Source organism: Microcebus murinus, chromosome 26, assembly GCF_040939455.1.
Source record: "Microcebus murinus isolate Inina chromosome 26, M.murinus_Inina_mat1.0, whole genome shotgun sequence".
NCBI lineage: Eukaryota > Metazoa > Chordata > Mammalia > Primates > Cheirogaleidae > Microcebus > Microcebus murinus.
This window is the reverse complement of record NC_134129.1, coordinates 6,007,741-6,031,730: the sequence shown is the minus strand read 5'-3', so window position 1 is coordinate 6,031,730 and position 23,990 is coordinate 6,007,741. Positions and strand designations below refer to the sequence as shown.

At 39.6% G+C, this 23,990-nt stretch overlaps 1 protein-coding gene across 1 annotated transcript in view; it reads left to right on the top strand.

Moving 5' to 3' along the window:
- LOC105869277 (transmembrane protease serine 11E-like) overlaps positions 1 to 23,990 on the top strand; it is a 94,689-nt gene that overhangs the window by 10,900 nt on the left and 59,799 nt on the right. Inside the window, exon 2 of the mRNA XM_075997747.1 lies at positions 4,372 to 4,707. Coding sequence (XP_075853862.1) covers positions 4,372 to 4,707 — 336 coding nt within the window. The remainder of the gene's footprint in view (positions 1 to 4,371; positions 4,708 to 23,990) is intronic.

Sequence of the window (23,990 nt, the reverse complement as noted above, 5' to 3'; positions counted from 1 at the left end):
ACTATTAATAAATAATACACTCATCTAAACTGACTCATTTGACCAGCACAACCAGTTTACATGCCAGTGCAAGTGGAGAAAGGTGTACTATAAAGAAGGAAAGAATGAGAGGCGTTTAAAGACTGAGTAGTTAAATTTATACTTAATCATTGCATTTGTTTTTCGAAGGCTACCTAACCTTTGGAGAAAGAAAAACAAGGCAGAGGTAGATGCTTTTTTTGGCCTCTACTCAACTGCACCCAGATGTTCAAAATAAACAGCAAAAATTTTCAAATTAAAAAAAGAAAAAAGAAAAACAAGGCAGAAAGCCAACTGAAGTTTGAAATTAGTATGTGCAGAATCTCTGTAGAGGATCTAGTCTATCATTTCCTTCTTCTCAAGGCTTAATTCTACCCAAAACTTAAGTAGCCTAATCAGTCAATCATCCTCACTTCCTTCTCTCTCTGCCTTCTTGGGTTTCTTCCCACATGTATTTGTGGAACATCTATTGTAAGATAGGCACTTGCCCAAGTCATTGTTGTTGTTGTTTTTGAGACAGAGTCTCACTTTGTTGCCCAGGCTAGAGTGAGTGCCGTGGCATAACGCTAGCTCACAGCAACCTCAATCTCCTGGGCTCAAGCGATCCTACTGCCTCAGTCTCCCAAATAGTTGGGACTACAGGCATGCGCCACCATGCTCGGCTGATTTTTTCTATTTATATTAGTTGGCCAATTAATTTCTTTCTATTTATAGTAGAGACAGGGTCTCGCTCTTGCTCAGGCTGACCTTGAGCAATCCACCCACCTTGGCTTCCTAGAGTGCTAGGATTACAAGCATGAGCCACCGCACCAGGCTGCAAGCCATTGCTTTTTATGCCAAAATAGAGAGTTTGAACTTGATCCTCTAGATCAGAAGTTCTCAGACTATGTTCTGTGCAAGATTCACAAGGAAAATTTGTTGTAAATGCAGATTGCTGGTCTTAACCAGATTTCAGGCTTGCTGTAGAGCCTGAAAATCTTCCATTTAAACAAATACTTCAAGTGATTAAAGGGAATAACATGATTGGATTTATATATATATATATATATATATTTTTTTTTTTTTTTTTTGAGATGGAGCCTGGCTATATCACTCAGCCTGGTCTCAAATTCCTGGCTTCATTCCACCCTCCTGCCTCAGCCTCCCAAGTAGCTAGCATTACAGGCACAAGCCACTGTAAACTTGCCTATATTTTTAAATGATAATTCCATTAACTTCGATGAAATTAAGAGAATGCCTAGTGATTAGGTTGGTGGGAAGCCCAAGCATGCAAAATTTTATGTCTCTCTTTGAGAACTGTGGAATCAGGCTCTCTGATTGAATCCAAACTCTGCCACTTAGGACCTATTCAGTTGGTTGTATTGGTCAAGTTAACCTCACCATACTCTGTGTTCTCATCTGTGAGGGCACATGGGAATCAGAAAATCTGCCTCAGAGAGATACTATGCAGATTTATCAAGTTAAGCCTGTATGTTATCTGGCATATGGCAGTAAGTGCTGAAAAAAATGGTAACTATAAAAATAATAACAATATAATAATATAATTATTATGACATAATAATAATTATTATTGGTATTAGTTTTACCGTGGCTCCATTTTGTAGAAGGAAGAGAGGTAAAACATAAAGTTTTGCCCACAGTAAGTGGTTAAGCTCTTGGAGAATGATTAGATGATTGCTTCAAAACAGAGAAGTGTTCTGATTGCTTGTATTCTGTCCTCTGAGGCAGAAAGTGTTGTGTTAGTAATGATCATTTTACACTGTCCATGTATTTATTAATACTTATTAAATCCCCAAGCAGTAGGTTTTATTATTGCTGTTCTGAAATCTTCTCATTGCTCATTTTAAAAGAATCAAAATTATACCCAGCTCAGAGAAGGAAATCGCATCTGCTCTTGACAAGCGTCTAAAAGATGTCATTGGCTGGGCGCCGCAGTGGCTCACGCCTGTAATCCTAGCACTTTGGGAGGCTGGGTGGATTGCTTGAGGTCAGGAGTTCGAAACCAGCCTGAGCAAGAGCGAGACCCCATCTCTACTATAAATAGAAAGAAATTAATTGGCCAACTAATATATATAGAAAAAATTAGCCGAGCATGGTGGCGCATACCTGTAGTCCCAGCTACTTGGGAGGCTGAGGCAGAAGGATTGCTTGAGCCCAGGAGATTGAGGTTGCTGTGAGCTAGGCTAACACAACGGCACTCACTCTAGCCTGGGCAACAAAGCAAGACTGTCTCCAAAATAAATAAATAAAAGATGTCATTAACACAGGTAAGGAACACAGAAAATGAATCAGCTAGGTATGCTCTTACATGCTATAATTTAAATGCATGCATTATCTCATTTCATCTTTATAATAACCTTATAAGGAAGTTACTATCATAAGCTCATTTTAAAAGATGTCTTTAAAAATGAAATTTAGGTTCACTTATTTACCCAAGCAAAAGTATGTGGAAGAACTCAAACTTGAATCCAGAACTATTTGATCTTAAATCCCACTTTAGCCTACATATTAACACATCGACTGCCACACTAGAAAAAATTTTGTGTTTTCTGGTGTGAGTTATAAGCAACTTGAAAAATAGTTCGAATGGCTCCCAAGGTAAAGAGACATGTGAGTTATATATGCTTCATGAGCCCCCAGGCTCAAAACTAGCGTGAGTTAAATATAACTCACATGGCAGTTAATGCGTTAACCTGCCTCCCAGACACTTTGTATTTTAGGGGTCTAAAATGGGTGTGGCATCCTGGGAAGATTAAATAGGGCAACAAAGGTCACACAATTAGCTCTAAACTGCAGTCTGAAGCATGCTTCTTCCTAAAATTCTTTCATAAAATCTTGAGAAAAAATATTAAAAAGGACATTTTTAGACAATGTCTTGCAGTCCTTCCTCTAAATGACCAACCTTAACTTTGTTCTACATCGACAATTCTTTATCCCAAACATATGCAGAACATATTGGTGTGTACTCAGGTTTACAAAGTTTTTAAATTAAAAGGTGATGACTCTGTAACCTTGTGAAATGAAAGGCAGAAAAAAAAATCATTTAAAAATAAAATTGTGCTGCTTCTACCTGTTATGGGAAGTGTTGTAATTCACATCGGAGGGGAAAAAAGAAAGTTCCTTTCCCCTTTTATAAAAAATGGAGACAACAAGCAAAAAAATCACTCAATTAAGAAATCTAAGTCACCATCTCATCTTCCTTCTCTTTCCCAAGAATAGGTTGAACAATCGAAACCACAAAGAATGCAGGAATTCTACTATTTACACGAAAGAGGTTTGAGCCAAATTTGCTTAAATTTCTAAATCAGGCTACCTTAGGTTGGTACACAGGCCAGGCATGGTGGCTCATGCCTGTAATCCTAGCACTCTGGGAGGCCGAGGTGGGTGGATCGTTAGAGCTCAGGAGTTCAAGACCAGCCTGAGCAAGAGTGAGACTTCGTCTCTCCTAAAAAAATAAAAAAAACATTTAATTGGCCAACTGAAAATAGAAAACAAAAAATAAATTAAAAAATTAAAAATAAAATAAAATAAAAGATACATGGCTTCCACCTTTAAAAAACAAATGCTTTTGAGGGAAATTGAGTTAGTACAGCCACAGACTGGTGGCTAAGCCCAAGAGGGAAATCCTTTTAGAGCTGTGTTAAAAAATAATTTTTAATTTTCCCTACAACAAGTTGTAACCACTCACATGTGTTTGCTCTAAAAGACACAGAGGCCCTTTAAAAAAATAGTTTTGGGGGCCCAGTGCGGAAGCTCACTCCTGTAATCCTTGAATTTTGGGAGGCCCAGGCGGGATGATCTCTTAAGGCTAGGAGTTCCAGACCAGCCTGGGAAAAACACCACCACCCTTGGTCTCTCCAAAAAAATTTTCAAATTAGCCAGGCGTGGTAGCGCGGTCTATAGTTCCAGCTACTCTGGAGACTCAGGCAGGAGGATCACTTGAGGCCAGAGTTCGAGGCTGCAGTGAGCTATGATCCGGGGCCACTCCACTCCAGCCTGGGCGACAGACTGAGACCCTGTCTCAAAACACAAACAAACATACTACCAATGGCATTGTTGGGAAAAAAGAAAAGAAATTTAATAAAATAATAAACAAAAATAACAAAAAAAAATATATATAAAAACAAACAACAACAAAAACATTAAGAAAAAGAAAATAGTTTTTGGCATAAATCAAGATTAAGTTACACATCAGTGAAAACTCGAGTCAGTAACAAAGTCACAGCATTTATTCCTGTGTCATTACTAGCATCCGGGAGTGTGATCTGACACTGGTTTGCCCTGTTTTATCGTTTGGGTGCTCGACTGGACACGGTTCGGCGCGGACCGCTCTCAGAGCGCACGACGACGCAGGACAGCATTTATTACAGGCTGTGAGACGGCTTACAAACTCGTCGCAACTGCCGGAGCCGGCGCTAAGGGAGTGTGTGGGAACAACTGCCACTCTCCCAAACCGCGCCGCCAGTCCCGCCACCCGACGCCCGCGCTGCCCCCGGGAAGCCGTCACACTCCCACACACCGCGGCGGCCGGCAGAACAAAGCGACGTCCGCCCGGACGCGCAGCACCGAAAAGGGCCGCCGCGGCCCTTCCGGCGCGCCAGGATCTCGAGCATCTGATTGGCGGAGCCCAAACCCTTCCGCCATCTTAGTTGTGAAGGCTTCTGGGAAACGTAGTTTTTACCCTCCAAGGCACAGAAAGCGTATTAATTGCATATTGGAATGGGAAAAGAGCGATGTATTATAATTTTTTTTTTTTTTTTGAGACAGAGTCTCACTCTGTTGCCCAGGCTAGAGTGCGTGCCATGGCGTCAGCCTAGCTCACAGCAACCTCAAACTCCTGGGCTCAAGCAATCCTCCTGCCTCAGACTCCCGAGTAGCTGGGACTACAGGCATGCGCCACCATGCCCGGCTAATTTTTTCTATGAATATTAGTTGGCCAATTAATTTCTTTTTTATTTATAGTAGAGACGAAGTCTCGCTCTTGCTCAGGCTGGTTTCGAACTCCTGACCTTGAGCAATCCGCCTGCCTCGGCCTCCCAGAGTGCTAAGATTCCAGGGGTGAGCCACTGCCCCCGGCCTGATGTATTATAATTTGTTAACCCTTTCTTGAGTTTTGAATTTTTAGGTTGTTACATATTTTTTCTCTACAATAAATAAAATAAATTGCTGAGTCAAGCAGTATGAATATTATTCAAGTTTCTGATAATGATTGCAAAATTGCCCTCTTGAAAACTAATACCAGTTTATACTCCTTCCAGCCATCCTTGTTTCCTATTGTCGATCATGATGAACACATTTGTGAATAATTTTCAAAAGGAAAATGACAAATCATTTAAAAACTTTGGATTTCTTTTGCTAGTGAGTTTGAATTTTAATTTTAATTCTCACCACAGCTGAATTACAATGAAGTCTTCAGCTACCTGTTTTTCAGTGTTTCTTGGCAATGCATTTATAAATGATCTCATATGGTGGGAAACTTATGATTGTTTTGTTCATCCATGTAAAACTATCACTAGTGAAATAGATAACTTTAAAATCTAGGGACCACTTACTGTAACCATGTATTGGTAAGGGGACATTACTCTTTTGGTCTTTCAACTTGGTCCACCAATGAAACGTTCTTCTTTTTACTGTGTTTATTATTATTTTTTTCTTTTTAATTTTCTTTCTTTTCTTTTACTTTATTTTTTTATGCACCATGATTCTTCAGCACACAACTGTCTTTAAAATTAAACTTAATTGAAGCCTGTAGGCTTTAACTTAAAAGTAAGATTATGTAACTTGATTTTGATGTGGCAAATTGAATTTAGGTGCAAATGCTAGACTTGAAATCTAAGCCTCTGAATATCTATCTGTATAATTTTATGAGGTCTGAGGGTTACTTGCGCATGGGTCCAGGCTTTGAATGTCTGGCTACTCACAGTAAGAGGCATGGAAGAAGTGAGTTCTGTACAGAAGAGCTCTGTGACTCAGGGAAGCTAGGAACGTCCAGACATCCAGAGCTGGTCTTCCACCTACTGGAATCCCTTCCTTGATCTAGCGAGGCCTAATGAATTCCTAGAGTCCCAGGCCGTCAGGACATCTTTCAGATCTTTTTCTTTTAGCAAGTAGCAAGTACAGCGCCCAGCCCATGAGAGTTTCATTATTATTGCTATTATTACTTTACTATTCTTGGGGCTAAAGATCTTCCTTTTCTTTCCCAAATAAAAAAGGGGAGATTTGGCCGGGTGTGGTGGCTCACGCCTGTAATCCTAGCACTCTGGGAGGCCAAGGTGGGCGGATTGCTTGAGGTCAGGAGTTCGAAACCAGCCTGAGCAAGAGCGAGACCCTGTCTCTACTAAAAATAGAAAGAAATTAATTGACCAACTAAAAATATATATACAAAAAAATTATCTGGGCATGGTGGCACGTGCCTGTAGTCCCAGCTACTTGGGAGGCTGAGGCAGGAGGATCGCTTGAGCCCAGGAGTTTGAGGTTGCAGTGAGCTAGGCTGATGCCACGGCACTCTAGTCCTGGCAACAAAGAATGAGATTCTGTCTCAAAAAAAAGTGTGTGTGTGTGGGGAGATTTAAAGGAAGCATTAAAAAGGTTATTTTAAAAAGCTCATATTTAGTGATTTAGAGGAAAAAAGACTTGTTCTACGTTCACTTTTTAAACTAGAATATTAATTTTTTACCTGGTTAAGACAAGACCCTGTACATGTGTGTTATAATTAAACAGCTATCTCCCAAGGCAGTGGTGACCACAAAACTGTAAATTGTCATCGTGCTCCATCTAGTGGCAACACAGGCTAATTGAAAGCAAATTCCAAAGAAGAAATACTTGGACACCAAAGTGTACTAAGACATTTAAAAAGAGAACAATATTACAGTACCAGACACACCTCGCCACTGTTTTGTTGAAGTTTTTAATATAAATAAACTATGTAAAACAATGCAAAATTGTGTCAAGTTACCTAATTTGGAAGTGAAAAAGAATACCCATGCCGGACAGTGAACAGAATATTCATAACATCAGGCCTTTTTTTTGAAAGTATTTTGCCTTATCTTAATTCCTTTATGATCTTACAAATATTTTATTTTTATTTATTTATTTATTTATTTATTTATTTATTTATTTATTTATTTATTTATTTATTTGAGACAGAGTCTCGCTTTGTTGCCCAGGCTAGAGTGAGTGCCGTGGCATCAGCCTAGCTCACAGCAACCTCAAACTCCTGGGCTCAAGTGATCCTCCTGCCTCAGCCTCCCAAGTAGCTGGGACTACAGGTATGTGCCACCACGCCTGGCTAATTTTTTCTCTATATATTTTTAGTTGGCCAATTAATTTCTTTCTATTTATAGTAGAGATGGGGTCTTGCTCAGGCTGGTCTCAAACTCCTGACCTTGAGCAATCCACCCATCTCGGCCTCCCAGAGTGCTAGGATTATAGGCGTGAGCCAGAAAAGAATTTTTAAAAAGCATAATAAATATCCTTAGCAACCTAAAGGACGAAGTTGAAAAATTGAATCTGGAAAATCAGTTATGAAGAACCAATTGGAGATACTGAGTATAAACAAACCTAATAGCTGAAATAAGTAAGTATAGGAGCAGATGCTACTATTTTATGGATACTATTTTTCAGAGTGAATACAGTGAAAAACAAATTAGTGAGCTGACCGATCAGGTCAATTAACTCTTTGAGAAGGAATCAGTAAGTGACAAAGTGGTACTAAGAAAGTTGAGAGAAACGTTAAGACATAGTGACAGAATTTTGCAGGATGAAGAATGCTATTAGTAGTCTTCCCTTGGTATACTCAAAGATTAGTTCCAAGACCTTCCATCTTCACAGATACCAAAATCTAGGGCTGCTCAAGTCCCTTATATAAAATGGTATAGTATTTACATATAATCCGGGCACATCCTCCCATATAATTTATTTATTTTTTTTTTTATTTTTTTTTTTTTGAGACAGAGTCTCGCTTTGTTTCCCAGGCTAGAGTGAGTGCCATGGCATCAGCCTAGCTCACAGCAACCTCAAACTCCTGGGCTCAAGCAATCCTCCTGCCTCAGCCTCCCGAGTAGCTGGGATTACAGGCATGCGCCACCATGCCCGGCTAATTTTATATATATATTAGTTGGCCAATTAATTTCTTTCTATTTATAGTAGAGACGGGGTCTCGCTCTTGCTCAGCCTCCCATATAATTTAAATCATCTCTAGATTACTTGTAATACCTAATACAATGTGAATATTATGTATATAGTTGTTATTCTGTTGTGGGTTTTTTTGTTTAGTTTGTGTTTTCTGAAACAGTGTCTCACTCTGTCACTCCCGCTTGAGTGCAGTGGTGTGATAGCTCACAGCAACCTCAAACTCCTGGGCTCAAGCAATCCTCCTGCCTCAGCCTCCCTAGTAGCTGGGACTATAAGCATGAGCCACCATGCCTGGCTAAATTTTTGTTTCTATTTTTAGTTGACTGGCTATTTTTTTTTCTATTTTTAGTAGAGACAGGATCTCACTCTTGCTCAGGCTGGTCTCCAACTCCTGAGCTCAAATAATCCTCCGCCTCAGCCTCCCAGAGTGCTAGGATTACAGGTGTGAGCCACCGTGCCTGGCCCCCAATCTGGTTTTTCCTTTAAAAGCTTGGTTAGACAATTTTTTTTTTTTTTTTGAGACAGAGTTTCACTTTGTTGCTTGGCTAGAGTGCCATGGCGTCAGCCTAGCTCACAGCAACCTCAATCTCCTGGGCTCAAGCAATCCTCCTGCCTCAGTCTCCCAAGTAGCTGGAACTACAGGCATGCACCACCATCCCCAGCTAATTTTTTCTATATATATTAGTTGGCCAATTAATTTCTTTCTATTTATAGTAGAGACGGGGTCTCACTCTTGCTCAGGCTGGTTTCCAACTCCTGACCTTGAGCAATCCGCCCACCTCGGCCTCCCAGAGTGCTAGGATTACAGGCGTGAGCCACCATACCCGGCCTAGACAAATTTTTGATAAAACCAATCAGGAAAAGCAAAAATGCAAATAAATAACAGCACCTGTGAAGTTTGCATTCTACTGTTGAAAAAGAAAATACAACAAATAAACAGGGAAACCTAAATGCCTAATAGCAAATGAGAAGTTATTTATCCTTACCCTGTAATCAGAGAAATGCCAGTTAAAAAAACAATTAGAAAGCCTGATCATATCAAGTAGCGGTGACATTGTTAGGAAATAAGAAGCCTCCTGAAGTTGAAGGGAAAATAAAGTAATGCAATCATTTCAGGAAGCGACCTAGAAGTACTCGGTTATATTTATACTCTCTGTATGATGTAGCAATTACATTTCTAGGTCTCTTGCACATGTCCCTAAGAGTATTTTTCACTACAGTGTTCTTAGTAATAAGGATGGAATGTCTACATGTCCATCAGGAGAAGAATGGGAAATAAAATGAGAGACAGATACATAATAAAGTTATATGCAGCACTCACAAATAATATTCTAGGTTAATATTTATCTAGATGGCTCTTAAAATATCATGACAAATGGGGAAGCAAAGAAACAATATGAGATTTATAAAAGAATGCTTTCAAAGCGATTAAATGCAAATGTCTAGAAAACAACACTACATTTATTTTTAAGGATGCACATGTATCTAAATAAACATAGAAATGATACACTGTAGGGACATAAATTAAATATGCAAAGGTGGGGAAGAGGTGAAGATGGTGGATGAATAGGAAAAATATAGTAAAAAGTTGAAAAATATAATTAAAAGGGGGGCATTGCACAGATGCTAATAGTGAGCAATTAAATGGAGGGTGTGATTAATTCAATTTTGTGCACTTGGTAGCCTGAACATAATAACACATGGTAGAAGCTGAACTGTGGGACTAGGGTAATTTGAGAGAGTATATAAAGGTATCTGAGGCCAGGCACGGTGGTTCACGCCTGTAATCCTAGCACTCTGGGAGGCTGAGGCAGGAGGATTGCTCAAAGTCAGGAGTTCGAAACCAGCCTGAGCAAGCGCGAGACCTCGTCTCTACTATAAATAGAAATAAATTAATTGGCCAACTAATATATATATATATATAAAAAAAAAATTAGCCGGGCATGGTGGCGCGTGCCTGTAGTCCCAGCTACTTGGGAGGCTGAGGCAGGAGGATCACTTGAGCCCAGGAGATTGAGGTTGCTGTGAGCTAGGCTGATGCCACGGCACTCACTCTAGCCTCAACAAAGTGAGACTCTGTCTCAAAACAACAACAACAACAACAACAACAACAACAAAAGCTCCACAAAAAGTTCACCTTTCTATGTGATAAATCTGGTAAATTTTTAATTTTTTTCACAGTGGGATTTCTTTCACAATTATCTTATTAATCAGTATAATGTGAGGCTTAAAATGCATTCATCGATCTTGGTATATTATCATTAGAAATTATTTCAATTGAAGCCATCATTTTATGGCTCTTTAATTATCATTGATGACCTTGAATGAGGATTATTACGGAAGCTCCGTGCCTCTCAGAATTATCTTGCACTTACCCTATGCTTTATATCCTTCTTGTCTTGCTTCCTCTGAACAATCACAAAAGGAAAAGAAGGCAATGGAGTACACAGCACAGCCTATTAGAGGAAATGGCTGAAATAATATTTTCTTGACTGTTGAATGTGAATATTAAGAAGATATTATGATTCCATGTAGAACATTTAATTATATTTATTGTGTTTTAGCATTACTGATTCATCCTTAATTGATGGCGTAGAGAATGTTCATCATAGGGAAAATACCAACTTTTATCTCAGGGAATCAACAGAATGCCTTTGGTTGCTGATTAAAGCTCTTCAAAAAGTTTAAATATGGGGCCAAGTGCGGTAGCCATCGCCTGTAATCCTAGCACTCTGAAAGGTTGAGGCAGGTGGATCATTTGAGCTCAGGAGTTGAAGACCAGCCTGAGCAAGAGCAAGACCCTGTCTCTACTAAAAATAGAAATAAATTACTTGGACAGCTAAAAATATATAGAAAAAATTAGCTGGGCATGGTGGCACATGCCTGTAGTCCCAGCCACTTGGGAGGCTGAGGCAGGAGGATCGCTTGAGCCCAGGAGTTTGAGGTTGCTGTGAGCTAGGCTGACGCCATGGCACTCACTCTAGCTGGGCAACAAAGTGAGACTCTGTCTCAAAAAAAAAAAAAAAAGTTTAAATGGAAGAATGTGTGTGTGTATTTTAGGGTAAAGATGGATAGATATATCATTTGAAAAAGAAACAGCTTATTATGTCACTCAGAGTGGTTATTGCAATTCACTTGTCATCTGCTTCTTTCATCTTCTAACCAGTGAACAAGGTTAAGGGTTACTTATTTCTCTGAGTAAGTGAATTGAGAAGAAATAGATCCAGAAAGATTACCTAAGGAAACTGGTTATTATAGCCAAATGGTTTGTGTTCACTCTGTAAAATGACTGGTGAGGCTGCTTTCCTTTTAATTTTCATCACAATTATATTTCTTTTTTCTGGTTATTTCATGTAATTTTTTTTTGTGTGTGACAGAGTCTTGCTCTGTTGCCTTGGGTAGTGTGCAGTGGCGTCAGCCTAGCTCACAGCAACCTCAAACTCCTGGGCTCAAGCCATCCTCCTGCCTCAGCCTCCCGAGTAGCTGGGACTACAGGCATGCGCCACCATGCCCAGCTAATTTTTTCTACATATTTTTAGTGGGCCAATTAATTGTTTCTGTTTTTGGTAGAGATGGAGTCTCACTCTTACTGAGGCTGGTCCCGAACTCCTGACATCAAGCGCTCCTGCCGCCTCGGCCTCCCAGAGTGCTAGGATTACAGGTGTTCATGTAAATTTTTAAATATATCACATTTTGAAATAATTTTTGCAAAAAGGATTATCTTGGAATCCAAGGACAGTTCACTAGTAAAGCCATTGGGACTGATAGTGTCAGAACCGTGAGGTCCTGCTTATCTGAGCATTTGCCTGCTGCTGGTTGATTATTGTCACCTGTTCCTTAAAGTTTGTTCCCAAAAGAAACAGGACCTTCGAGATTTGGTTCCACTTCTGATTTTGATCCATCCATCTAGGTCAGACTAAGTCACAAACTCCCTAGGTCGTTGCCACAATTTTGTAGATAAGGCAACTAAAAATAACCTATTGTATGACTTTCAGAAGATCAGTCATTCAACTCCTTGAGGGTTAATTACTAATTTAGCCCTGAGAAGATTACATTGTCCTTATTATTCTCTATAATAAAGTCAAATATCTTCTAGTTTCTTATATCTTTAAATAGACTAAAGTAGTGTTGAAATTGGATGGACACCTTGACATACTCTGAATAAAAATAACATATCTCAAGAATCTATTATTAATAATATCTTGTTGATATCACAAATTATTGCAATAATATCCTCAACTTCTACACTTGATTTTGGGATGGCTGTTTATAGTGGCTAGCAAGTCCTACTATGGCAAATAAAATAACTGTTATATTCAAAGATACTATACAGAAGAAATTACGTTAATTGGATTAAATAAATCTGTTTATATGATTAATCAGTAATCTTGTACAATCTGAATTTTATCTGTTGGCCTGTTGGAAAAGAGAGGGGATCATATAAAAAGGAATTGTTGGAAAGCAAAGTATATTCCATACATAAAAAGGATTATTTGTGAAGAAATAGGTGGAAATGTGGGAATGAATAACTAGTTCTTCAAAACAGAATAAAATCCAGAAACAAGCAAGAAGTTAACAAGTGATATTCCAAGCCTAGGTGGGAATGGGAGTTTGGATGCTCACCTAGGTTAGAATATTAGGACAAAGTGGGGAGGCATATGAGTGAAATGAGACAACTTCATGCAGGGAAAGGATAGAGTTTTAGTAAGCCCTGTGGCTGGGAATTATGTGTTACCCACAGCTTGTGTTGTTGCAGGAACAGCCTCTGGACCAAGAAGGAAAAAAGGCTCAGAACTGTTCATCTAACGGTCGAACAATTCTTAACACATGGTTAAGAATTCCCAGGGAAAAATTTAGTCAGTGCAAACAATGATGGAAATCTGGTTTTTAGAGAAATGAATTGTTGAGAAACTTGTAAAGGAGAAAGAAAAGTGAAATTTGTGAAGACAAGTCAGATTTGCTGACTTTTTAACCTTTAAGATGTCCCACTTAAAAAAAATTCTATTTATAGTTTCTATTTATAGTTTCTATTTTCAGTATTTGCTACCTTTCCCTTTGATAAGATTTCTCTTATTCATAAGGAGAGAAATTGGTTCCTTGATCTATTGTAAACTAAAAATAAAATCCTAAATCCCCTGCTGACTGCGTGGACCTCCTCTTGGCCAAGGTGACTCCAGAAAAACCTTAAAACTGATTTCCCTGCCATGACAGACAGGGAGGTCAGACACATCCCCTTTTACTCCCTGCCATTTGGAGTTTAGACACACCAATATTAATGGTAAAATAAAGACCATAAGACTGACAAAACAGACTCTTGGTGGCAATAAGCACTATAATAAGTTGCAAACAGGACTTAAGACCATACAAGGCAATTTTAAGTCGGGCCTTACAAATCATAAAAGCCTGTTAAATGAATTTTTAAAAAAATTAATCCAGTGTAATGTGGCTTATTTGCAAGCTCACTCTGGCGTAGCTGCATCACATGATAGCAGACCCCATTGTCTTAACTCAGGCATTCCTTCTACTGACTCCAAGTCTTTAAGCAAAGCTTTATTTATTTAACCAGTTATAAATCAAAGAATCTTTAAACTCACCTATGACTTGTAATTACCTTCAATCCCCTTATCCCACCTGCCCCCTGCTGCTTTGAGATGTCCCATGTGCCTCCTTTTCTGGCCAAGACAATGGATACCTTCTATGTATTGATCTATGCTTTTTTTTTTTTTTTTTTTAATAATAAGCATCCTTTTATTTGCTGACGCCATTACATAAACTGATTACATTAGTAACAAAAAGTATTTTCTTAAATTGAAGTCAGAGGCAGTTATCCCCCAAAATGTTAAGTAAAACAGTGTACAACTTCAGTATTAAAATGTTAAATTGGCCCAGGCGCGTGGCTCATGCCTGTAATCCTAGCACTCTGGGAGGCCGAGGCCGGCCGTATTGCTCGAGGTCAGGAGTTCGAAACCAGCCTGAGCAAGACCCTGTCTCTAGAAAAATAAATAAATAAATAAAATGTTAAATTGTACATTGTCTTTACCACTTTGATCTTCTGAACAATTTTATTGAGAAAAATAAGATAAAAGATTACATGTTTATTTTATCTTCAGGAATGTAAAGGTCTAATTATTCAAACAGTTTTTATTATAAAACGAAACTCTGAAGATGTCTACAGAGTTGGCTTTTTTTTTTTTTAATTTTTCTCTCTTAAATCAGTAGTCTATTTCTGTCTCCCTAAAATATATAAAACCAAACTGTAACCTGGCCACCTCAGGACCGTTTACTTAAGGCTTCTTGGGTTTGTGAATCTCCCGGCCATCAATTTATTGGGCTCAGAATAAACCTCTTTGAATTATTTTCCAGAGCTTGATATTTTTTCCCCCATTAACACTATGTTTATTATTCCTAGTGTGCAGAGCATTCAAACCACACTGAATACTATGAAGGTTCAAAGAATAAAGATTCTAGTCTTTAAAGAGTTTGTAATAGGCCAGGCGCGGTGGCTCACGCCTGTAATCCTAGCAGTCTGGGAGGCCAAGGGGGGGCAGATTGCTCGAGGTCAGGAGTTCAAAACCAGCCTGAGAGCAAGAGTGAGACCCGTCTCTACTATAAATAGAAAGAAATTAATTGGCCAACTAATATATATAGAAGAAATTAGCCGGGCATGGTGGCGCATGCCTGTAGTCCCAGCTACTGAGGAGGCTGAGGCAGGAGGATCGCTTGAGCCCAGGAGATTGAGGTTGCTGTGAGCTAGGCTGACGCCATGGCACTCACTCTAGCCTGGGCAACAAAGCGAGACTCTTGTCTCAAAAAAAAGAGTTTGTAATTCACTTCAACAAAAACTCTTAAGCTCCTGTACTGTACTCAAGATATAAAGATGAGTAAATTATAATCCCTGCCTTCAAGGAGTGAAGAGTCAGTCCACAAGGAGGAACTAGACTTTTGAAGATTCTGGTTCAATTTAATGAAATAGTATAGTGGTTAAGAACATGAATTCAAAACAAGATTGCCTTGGTTCGAATATCAGTTATTCAATTTACTGTGTGCATGGCTTTTGAAAAGTTACTTAACATTTGTGTGCCTCAATGGGCATAGTAATAGAACCTTCCTCATGGGGTTACTTGAAATTTAAATGAGTTAATATACTTAAAGAACCTAGAGCAATGTCCATCATATAGTAAATTGTACACTTTGATTGCAACAGAAGAATCTATAAAGTACTCTGCAAAGAGAAGGAAGTAGCTAATTTAGTCTGCAGCATGCTGAAGGACCTTAGAGAGCAGAACTTTGCAGAACAAGGAGGAGAGATGAGTATTAAATCATATTTGAGGGACATTAGAAATTATCAGTCTTTAAACAGTGTGGTCCACATGAATCCTGGTCTGGATGAATTCTGTAAAATAAAAAGAAAATCCTAAACCCTGTGCTAATTGAATGGACCCCACTTGGGGCCAAAAGGCCATTTTAGAAATGGCCAGATAGACTCAGAAACACTTTAAAACTGAGTTTGCAGCCACGATGGGACAGGAGAGATATAAAGCACAATTGCACATGAGCCTGATTTTCTTTCATCAATATTAGTGGCTCCTCCTATAGCTTGAATATTTGACCACCCCGCTCAGCATAAAATATTGTTCCTTTTGTTGTCCTTTGGAGCAGGTATACCTGGCTTTTGGCTGGGCACTGCTTGCCAACCGGTTAGAAAGGACACCCAGCAGGCTCTGCCCTTTATGGGAAATAAAGGTCTTCTTTGTCCAAAGTATAACATTTGTTCATTTTTTTAGTTAACAATTATTTAGCATTAACTCATCATTTGAAGGATGACTCTACCCCAAATGAGTATTTATGACTCTGTGTGTGGGGGTGTCTTAATGATTGTCATTTGGTCTAGAAAGCCAGTTCCCCTTTTCTCCAGGTCTTCCTTTTGTCAGGTGCACCCTGTAATAGTTACATTGTTTAAATCCTTATCCATCACAAATAAGAGGCCTGACTCATACTTCAGAAGTCGTCTCTCCATGTCACTCATTTAAAAACTTGCTCAACTTAGTGATAAAAAGTGATGGCTCCTCAAATGAGGGTTTCATGAGAGTCTTTTAGAAATGAGTCAATGACGCTGCTCTGATGACAGAAGAAAAGATCTCTCAATCACACATCGTACTTTCAACTGACAATTTTAGCTAAAAAGGTATAGAGAAGATCAAGCAGCTTTTAAGAGGTCTTTTCCAGGCTGGGCGCGATGGCTCACGCCTGTAATCCTAGCTCTCTGGGAGCCCGAGGTGGGCAGATTGCTCGAGGTCAGGAGTTCGAAACCAGCCTGAGCAAGAGCGAGACCCCATCTCTACTATAAGTAGAAAGAAATTAATTGGCCAACTAATATCTATAGAAAAAATTAGCCGGGCATGGTGGCACATGCCTGTAGTCCCAGCTACTCGGGAGGCTGAGGCAGGAGGATTGCTTGGGCCCAGGAGTTTGAGGTTGCTGTGAGCTAGGCTGACGCCATGGCACTCACTCTAGCCTGGGCAACAAAGTGAGACTCTGTCTCAAAAAAAAGAGGTCCTTTCCAGATAAAAATGAAAGGATTTCCCAATCCACTGGAAAATAGCTTCCTCTTCCATGGATAATTGAGTTTCTCTGCTTTCTGAAAATAAGAAACTGCTCATTTTTCGATTTCCTTTTCAAGGACTTTTCACATTTTCAGGTTTTACAGTGAATGAGCTTGCCCAGCATTTAAGAGACTAAAAACAAAGGAAGGAAAGCCAAAGAGGAACACCAGTTTTCAGCGTTTGCCCCCGGGGCTTTGCAGCCAAAGCACCACCCAGCTTCTCGGGGAGCTGACTACGCCCTCTCTTGGCCAGCATTCCAGTCCCCAGTGCATGTGCGAAGGCTTCACTGACTAAGTTTCATTGTCAGTGAGTTTCCAGATACGGATCTGCGAGTTAAAATCCCAAATTATATACATCCACTCACCCTTATACTATAATTAATATCTATCTTGGGGCTTTTAAAAAATGACTGCATACATCAACAGTTTCACAGCTGCTTCTGTGAGTGCTGAGATTAGTAGGCAATGTCCTGAAGAGATCATGCAGGCGACCAGTTATTAATGTGTGCGTTGTTAAAATGTTTGGATGTTGTCATGATGGGACCCAGGGTCACGTTCTAAGATCCTCCCAGCATAATAGAGTCAACTTGGAACTTCAGAACTAAAGTAAAGGTATTTGTGAGGGTTGTTGCCTTAGCTGTATAATGCCTGCTTTGGAAATTTCTGGAATGAAGAACATACTGTGGTAACTGAGAGGAACATTAAGGCATTTTCCCTTTAATAACTGCCCCTAAAATTATAATCTGGTAGCTGCTTTCTTTTCTTTCTTTCTTTTTTTTTTTTTTTTGGAGACAGAGTCTCACTCTGTTGCATGGGTTAGAGTGCCATGGCATCAGCCTAGCTCACAGCAACCTCAAACTCCTGGGCTCAAGCGATCCTCCTGCCTCAGCCTCCTGAGTAGCTGGGACTACAGGCATGCGCCACCATGTCCGGCTAATTTTTCTATTTTTTGTAGAGACAGAGTCTCACTCTTGCTCAGGCTGGTACTGAACTCCCAAGCTCAAGCAATCTTCCTACCTCAGCTTGCCTGAGTGCTAGGATTACGAGCATGAACCACCAAGCCCAGCCTAAATATAGTTTTTCATTGCACATACTTTGACATATTTAACCATCAAATTCAAAATTTATGTTAACCAATGAGTGAATGAAATTTAACCCCATTCCTTTAGTGTATAGGGAAACTAGGGGGTCACAAAGAAATAGTGTTATGTTAGCTCTTTATGATAGGAAATATTGGACAAAGATGGAAGGGTGGGGACAATGTTATTGCATTATCCTACCATCATAATGTGCCATGACTGTATATAGACTTCTTGAAATGTGTGGCTACTGCTTTGGAATACACAGTCCTATTACTGGGGTTAATGAGTGTTGAGCTATTACTATAGATACTTTGTCCTTCAAAACTTAAATTTGATGCAATAATTATTGTGTTCACCATTTGGTGTCACCCTCCCCCTCGTGATATTGGGATAGAGTCCTTCATGAAGTGAGCAGTATAAGGACAACGATATAGAAAAATCCAATATACAATAAAGTGGGAGGAAGACAATAGTTAACCCTCACAGATTAACCTGGAACAATCCTATCAATGGACTGAGCTAAAATCGGGAAGCCACAATTTGGTATTAAAGTATGGGAACCAGGAGTAAATGACCGACTAACAGAGCAGGAAACACTAGACAGAAAAAGGAATGCAATACAAATGATGATCAGCAGGGAGGAGATGGTCAGAGTAAAATGAATTACGAACAGAAAGAAATCTATTTTAGGACTGATGCCACAGACCCTGAACTACAGCCAGAAATATATTGACATTGATGGAGAATGGGTGTCTAGGGCTGAGATTTAAAGGCAGAGATGGAGTCTGACAGACCCAGTCTGATTCTAACTCCGGGATTTTCTACGGTTTCCACTCAGTGCCCCTGCTCTCCTTAAAGTAATTTTCACCTCCCACTGTCTTTCTTCCTGTAAGAGCCAACAATTTCTCCAACACTAGGTCTCTGCCTTGCCATTGCCTGCCTTCAGAAACTGGGGTCTTGTCTACAGACTTAGGGTTCCCACTAGCTGCGAATTCACTGCCTTGATCTCGGCATATTGCCTACTGCCAGATTGACTTGCTGCCGTGTCCTGCCCATCTTGTTACACTTTTCTCACCTGGGGCTGTTTCTCTGCCACTGTCCGTGCAGTTAGTGTGCTCTACTTTGTTTCTACAAGCAGATCCTTTTGTAATGCTAGATTTCCCCCTATATGCCTCTGGTAGGAACTGATGTTGGACCTATTAATAAATTTTGGACTGTCCTGAAGCTAAACAAACCCTAGCTGTCATTCATTCATTTGTTCATTCATATATCAAACATCACTTATACTCCTACCACGTGTTAAGCATTATGTCACGTACTTGAGATGTAATGAGAGAAGGAACCGTGGAGGGACATGGAGGAACACGGGAACTCTCTTAGACTGCTGATGGGAGTGTAAAGTGGTAAACCACGTTGCGGAGCAATTTGGCAATATTTTGTAAAGTTGAACATGCACAAGCCCTATTATCCAGCTAACTCATGTCTTGGTATGTACCTACAAAAACTCTTGTTTCTCTTCATTTGTTTCACTTGCTTCTCTTTCATTTACGCACATGCAGAGCATACAAAATTTGTAATCAGCAGACATTGTTTATAGGGATGCTTCAACATTATAAAGTGAATTAAAAAATCAGTCATATAAATCGGCCGGCCGCTGTGGCTCACGCCTGTAATCCTAGCTCTTGGGAGGCCGAGGCGGGCGGATTGCTCAAGGTCAGGAGTTCAAAACCAGCCTGAGCAAGAGCGAGACCCCGTCTCTACTATAAATAGAAAGAAATTAATTGGCCAACTGATATATATATAAAAAATTAGCCGGGCATGGTGGCGCATGCCTGTAGTCCCAGCTACCCGGGAGGCTGAGGCAGAAGGATCACTCGAGCCCAGGAGTTTGAGGTTGCTGTGAGCTAGGCTGACGCCATGGCACTCACTCTAGCCTGGACAACAAAGCGAGACTCTGTCTCAAAAAAAAAAAAAAAAAATCAGTCATATAAATAGAATGGATTTTTTTCAAAATAACTCAACATGGAAAGCTTGACATCCTTCCCTTGTCCTTGTCTGACAGTATTAATTGTCTCCACGACATTACACAGCTTGGGTTCAGAAATGACTCTAACAAAACTAAAACACCCAAGTCCATAGCTAATCATGCTCAGCTGGATCTCTGCCTCCTTTCTTTACACGGTTTCTTCCAAACCAGTGATACCCACTCTGCTTCCACATTATATCTGATCTCAGATATTTCAACTAAAGTCAAAATTAATTCTCGGCCAGGTGCAGTGGCTCACGCCTGTAATCCTAGCACTCTGAGAGGCTGAGGCGGGCGGATTGCTCTAGGTCAGGAGTTCGAAACCACCCTGAGCAAGAGCAAGACCCCGTCTCTACTATAAATAGAAAGAAATTAATTGGCCAACTAATATATAGAGAAAAAATTAGCTGGGCATGGTGGCACATGCCTGTAGTCTCAGCTACTCGGGAGGCTGAGGCAGGAGGACCACTTGAGCCCAGGAGTTTGAGGTTGCTGTGAGCTAGGCTGATGCCATGGCACTCTAACCCATGCAACAGAGTGAGACTCTGTCTCAAAAAAAAAAAAAAAAAAAATGAATTCTCAGTCTTGAACTACTTGTAGCCAATCCTTCCACAGGTAAATACAACAGCATAAACTTATATACTGCCAATTCTGTACTATACACAATTCTATTTTATACAATTCTATGGTACATATGTCCAAAATAGTAATGTGAGTGATACCATTCATGACAACAGAAGAAAGATTTAAGATGCGTTCTCTATGAAAAAGTCTGACGACATCTCCCTTAGGGATACTTCATTGCCTTTAAGAAACAGGTCATTGTTTTAAAAGGTATATGAATGCTTCAGCCATTTCTGTTTCAGAGTCATAACCAATAAGGTTAAAAGTCCACTATCTCCTAACTATACCCTCCCACTTTGCCTTTATTGTTTCTTCATCATCCTTTAATGAAGGATTATATCCTCAAACTGCTGTTAAGTCTACCTAAATTATAGGGAGATAAACATACACTCATGCTTATCTTTTTTTTTTTTCAGACAGAGTCTCACTTTGTTGCCCAGGCTAGAGTGAGTGCCGTGGCGTCAGCCTAGCTCACAGCAACCTCCAACTCCTGGGCCCAAGCAATCCTCCTGCCTCAGCCTCCCGAGTAGCTGGGACTACAGGCATGCGCCACCATGCCCGGCTAATTTTTTCTATATATATTAGTTGGCCAATTAATTTCTTTCTATTTATAGTAGAGACGGGGTCTCGCTCTTGCTCAGGCTGGTTTTGAACTCCTGACCTCGAGCAATCTGCCCACCTCGGCCTCCCAGAGTGCTAGGATTACAGGTGTGAGCCACCGCGCCCGGCCATGTTTATCTTGAGTGTATGATGTGTATGTGTATGTTTTGGAGGAAAATGGACAGAGCAGGGGGAATGAGGACAGAGATAAGTTTCTAAGGAATACATGTGAATACAAGGGAAAAATCTAGTTTGTCTTCTCAGATAATTTTATGGATAAGTATTTGATCATATAACTAAGTACAAAACATACATATTAATGAAAGAAGGGTGGAAATCAGATTTCCAGTTTCAAAATGATAAACATTTAGTGTAATACTCATTCCTTCATTAAATTCACAGAAATTAAGGAAAATGTATTTTTAAAAACAGGCCAGCCATGGTGGCTCATGCCTGTAATCCTAGCACTCTGGGAGGCCAAGGTGGGAGGATCACTTGAAGCCAGGAGCTTAAGATCAGACTAGCCTGAGCAAGAGTGAGACCCCATCTCTATTAAAATATAAAAAATTAGCAAGACGTGGTGGGACATGCCTGTAGTCCCAGCTACTCAGGAGGCCGAGGCAGGAGGATCACTGGAGTCCAGGAGTTTGAGGCTGCACTGAGATATGATGACACCACTGCACTCTAGCTGGGGTGACAGAGCAAGAATCTGTCTCAAAAAAAAAAAAGATTCCTTACAGGAAAATGAGAACAAACCTGACATCAGCATACTGCTTGCAAGGAAACCAATAAGATATTGAGCAGAAAAAAAAAATTGAACCTGGAATTCTATGCTTGCTCAAATTATTAAATATACAAAGCCATTTTCAGAGATGATAAGAACAGAATTTGATGGTCTTGTTTTCTAGTTCTTTATGAGTTTAGTTTAATATTAAATATTTAATTATACTTTAGCCATATTTCAGATATACTATATGGCTAATCCTATCCCTGAGTCTCCTGCCGATTACATATTGATAATGTATTCCTTATTTTCTCTGCCACTGAAGAGATTCTTTGGAAGCTGCACTCTGTTTGTTCTTTCAGTTAATATGCTTATTATTATTATTATTTTTTTGCCCATGCCCTGTGCCTCCCCAATATCTTACAAAGAATGATCTAGATTTTAGATTTACTTGGAGCCTCATGTCTCTGGCCTGATTCCCATTTCAAAAGCCCATCCTTTTTTTTTTTCTTTTCTTTTTTTGAGACAGAGTCACACTGTGTTGCCCAGGCTAGAGTGAGTGCCGTGGCATCAGCCTAGCTCACAGCAACCTCCAACTCCTGGGCTCAAGCAATCCTCCTGCCTCAGCCTCCCGAGTAGCTGGGACTACAGGCATGTGCCACCATGCCCGGCTAATTTTTTCTATATATTTTTAGTTGGCCAATTAATTTCTTTCTATTTTTAGTAGAGACAAGGTCTTGCTCTTGCTCAGGCTGGTTTCGAACTCCTGACCTTGAGCGATCCTCCGGTCTTGGTCTTTCAGAGTGCTAGGATTACAGGCATGAGCCACCTCGCCCGGCCAGAAAGCCCATCCTTCTAACAACCCTGCATGTCTGCCAGAGTTGAGTCATGGCCTCTCCCCATCTGGCTCATTCAAATCCACTTAAACCTTGGTTAGGGCATATTAAAATTTTTAGTAGCACACAAGACTTTATGTTCTTTTAGAGTTTTAGGCTACAATGTGCCAATAAGAAACTAGAAGGAATACAAGAATCATCTAGTCTAAGATTTAAATCTTAGCCTGCAATTTACTAGCTGTGCGACCATGGGCATGTTTTACTAAACATGCCTGAACCTATTTTTGTAATATAGAAAACATATCTTATTTTCCCCCAGGGTTATTGTGCAAAACAAATGAAATAATATGTTTAAGAGACCAAACAATGGTATGTTGTCAATAAATGTGAATATTCTCCCCTTCCTCCGTCTTAATAGCAGGGCAAATTCTGCAAGTAGGGCAATATTAATCCATTTAACCTTGAAAAATAATTTGAGAAATAAAAATAAAAATACATGCTTCCAGTCCATGAATAAAGAATAATTAAAAATGAGTTGACTGTACAAGGTGATATGTTAATTAACCCATGTTAATTAACATGTCTACTTAAAATGGAATGTCTGATTTAAAATTGAATTATAAAATATTTATTGAGCGTGTAAAATATGTATATGTAAAATACTGATACTTATCACATTTATGACACAGTCATGTTCTTTTTATCATGACATAGTATCTTATATGGTTATTTATTGAAATGACTATATATATATGAACTATTGACCTTTTTCACATTTTCTCTACCCATATTGGGGCCCCTCAGTAACAGATAAAAATGTTATAGCTAGAAGAAAAATCACTGTTTATTCCCCTTATATAACCCTAATCCTAATCTGGTAATACAATATTCTTTTTGAGAAGTTTGCTGCCAATCAGTTATTTGGTTAGCATAGCATAGTAAGCTTAAAAAACCCCCAAATGTGTCTCTCCAAACTTGTCTTCCCCTACCATAGCCAGAGTTTCATTACTTTCTGATTTCATTACTTTCTTCTGAGTGATACACAAGTATGCCAGGAAAATAATCATAGCAAATCTCTTGCCACTGAGCCCTACCTTTGCCTGGAGCCCAGAGAGGAGATCCTTTGCATAGCATCCTATTGTTTTAGTATCAGGTTGTAGTAACCTTTTCCTTCATTAGAAGTGGAAGAGAATACAGTATTATGGAAAACTTTTCACAGCTTTATCAGAATGAAGTGTTATCTTGACAACAGATCCCAAACTTAGATAAAGTGGCTTTGAACATATTATTGCTATCTTATTTATAGTGATCATTTTTATGGAGGATTAGTTCTGTCATCGAAAGA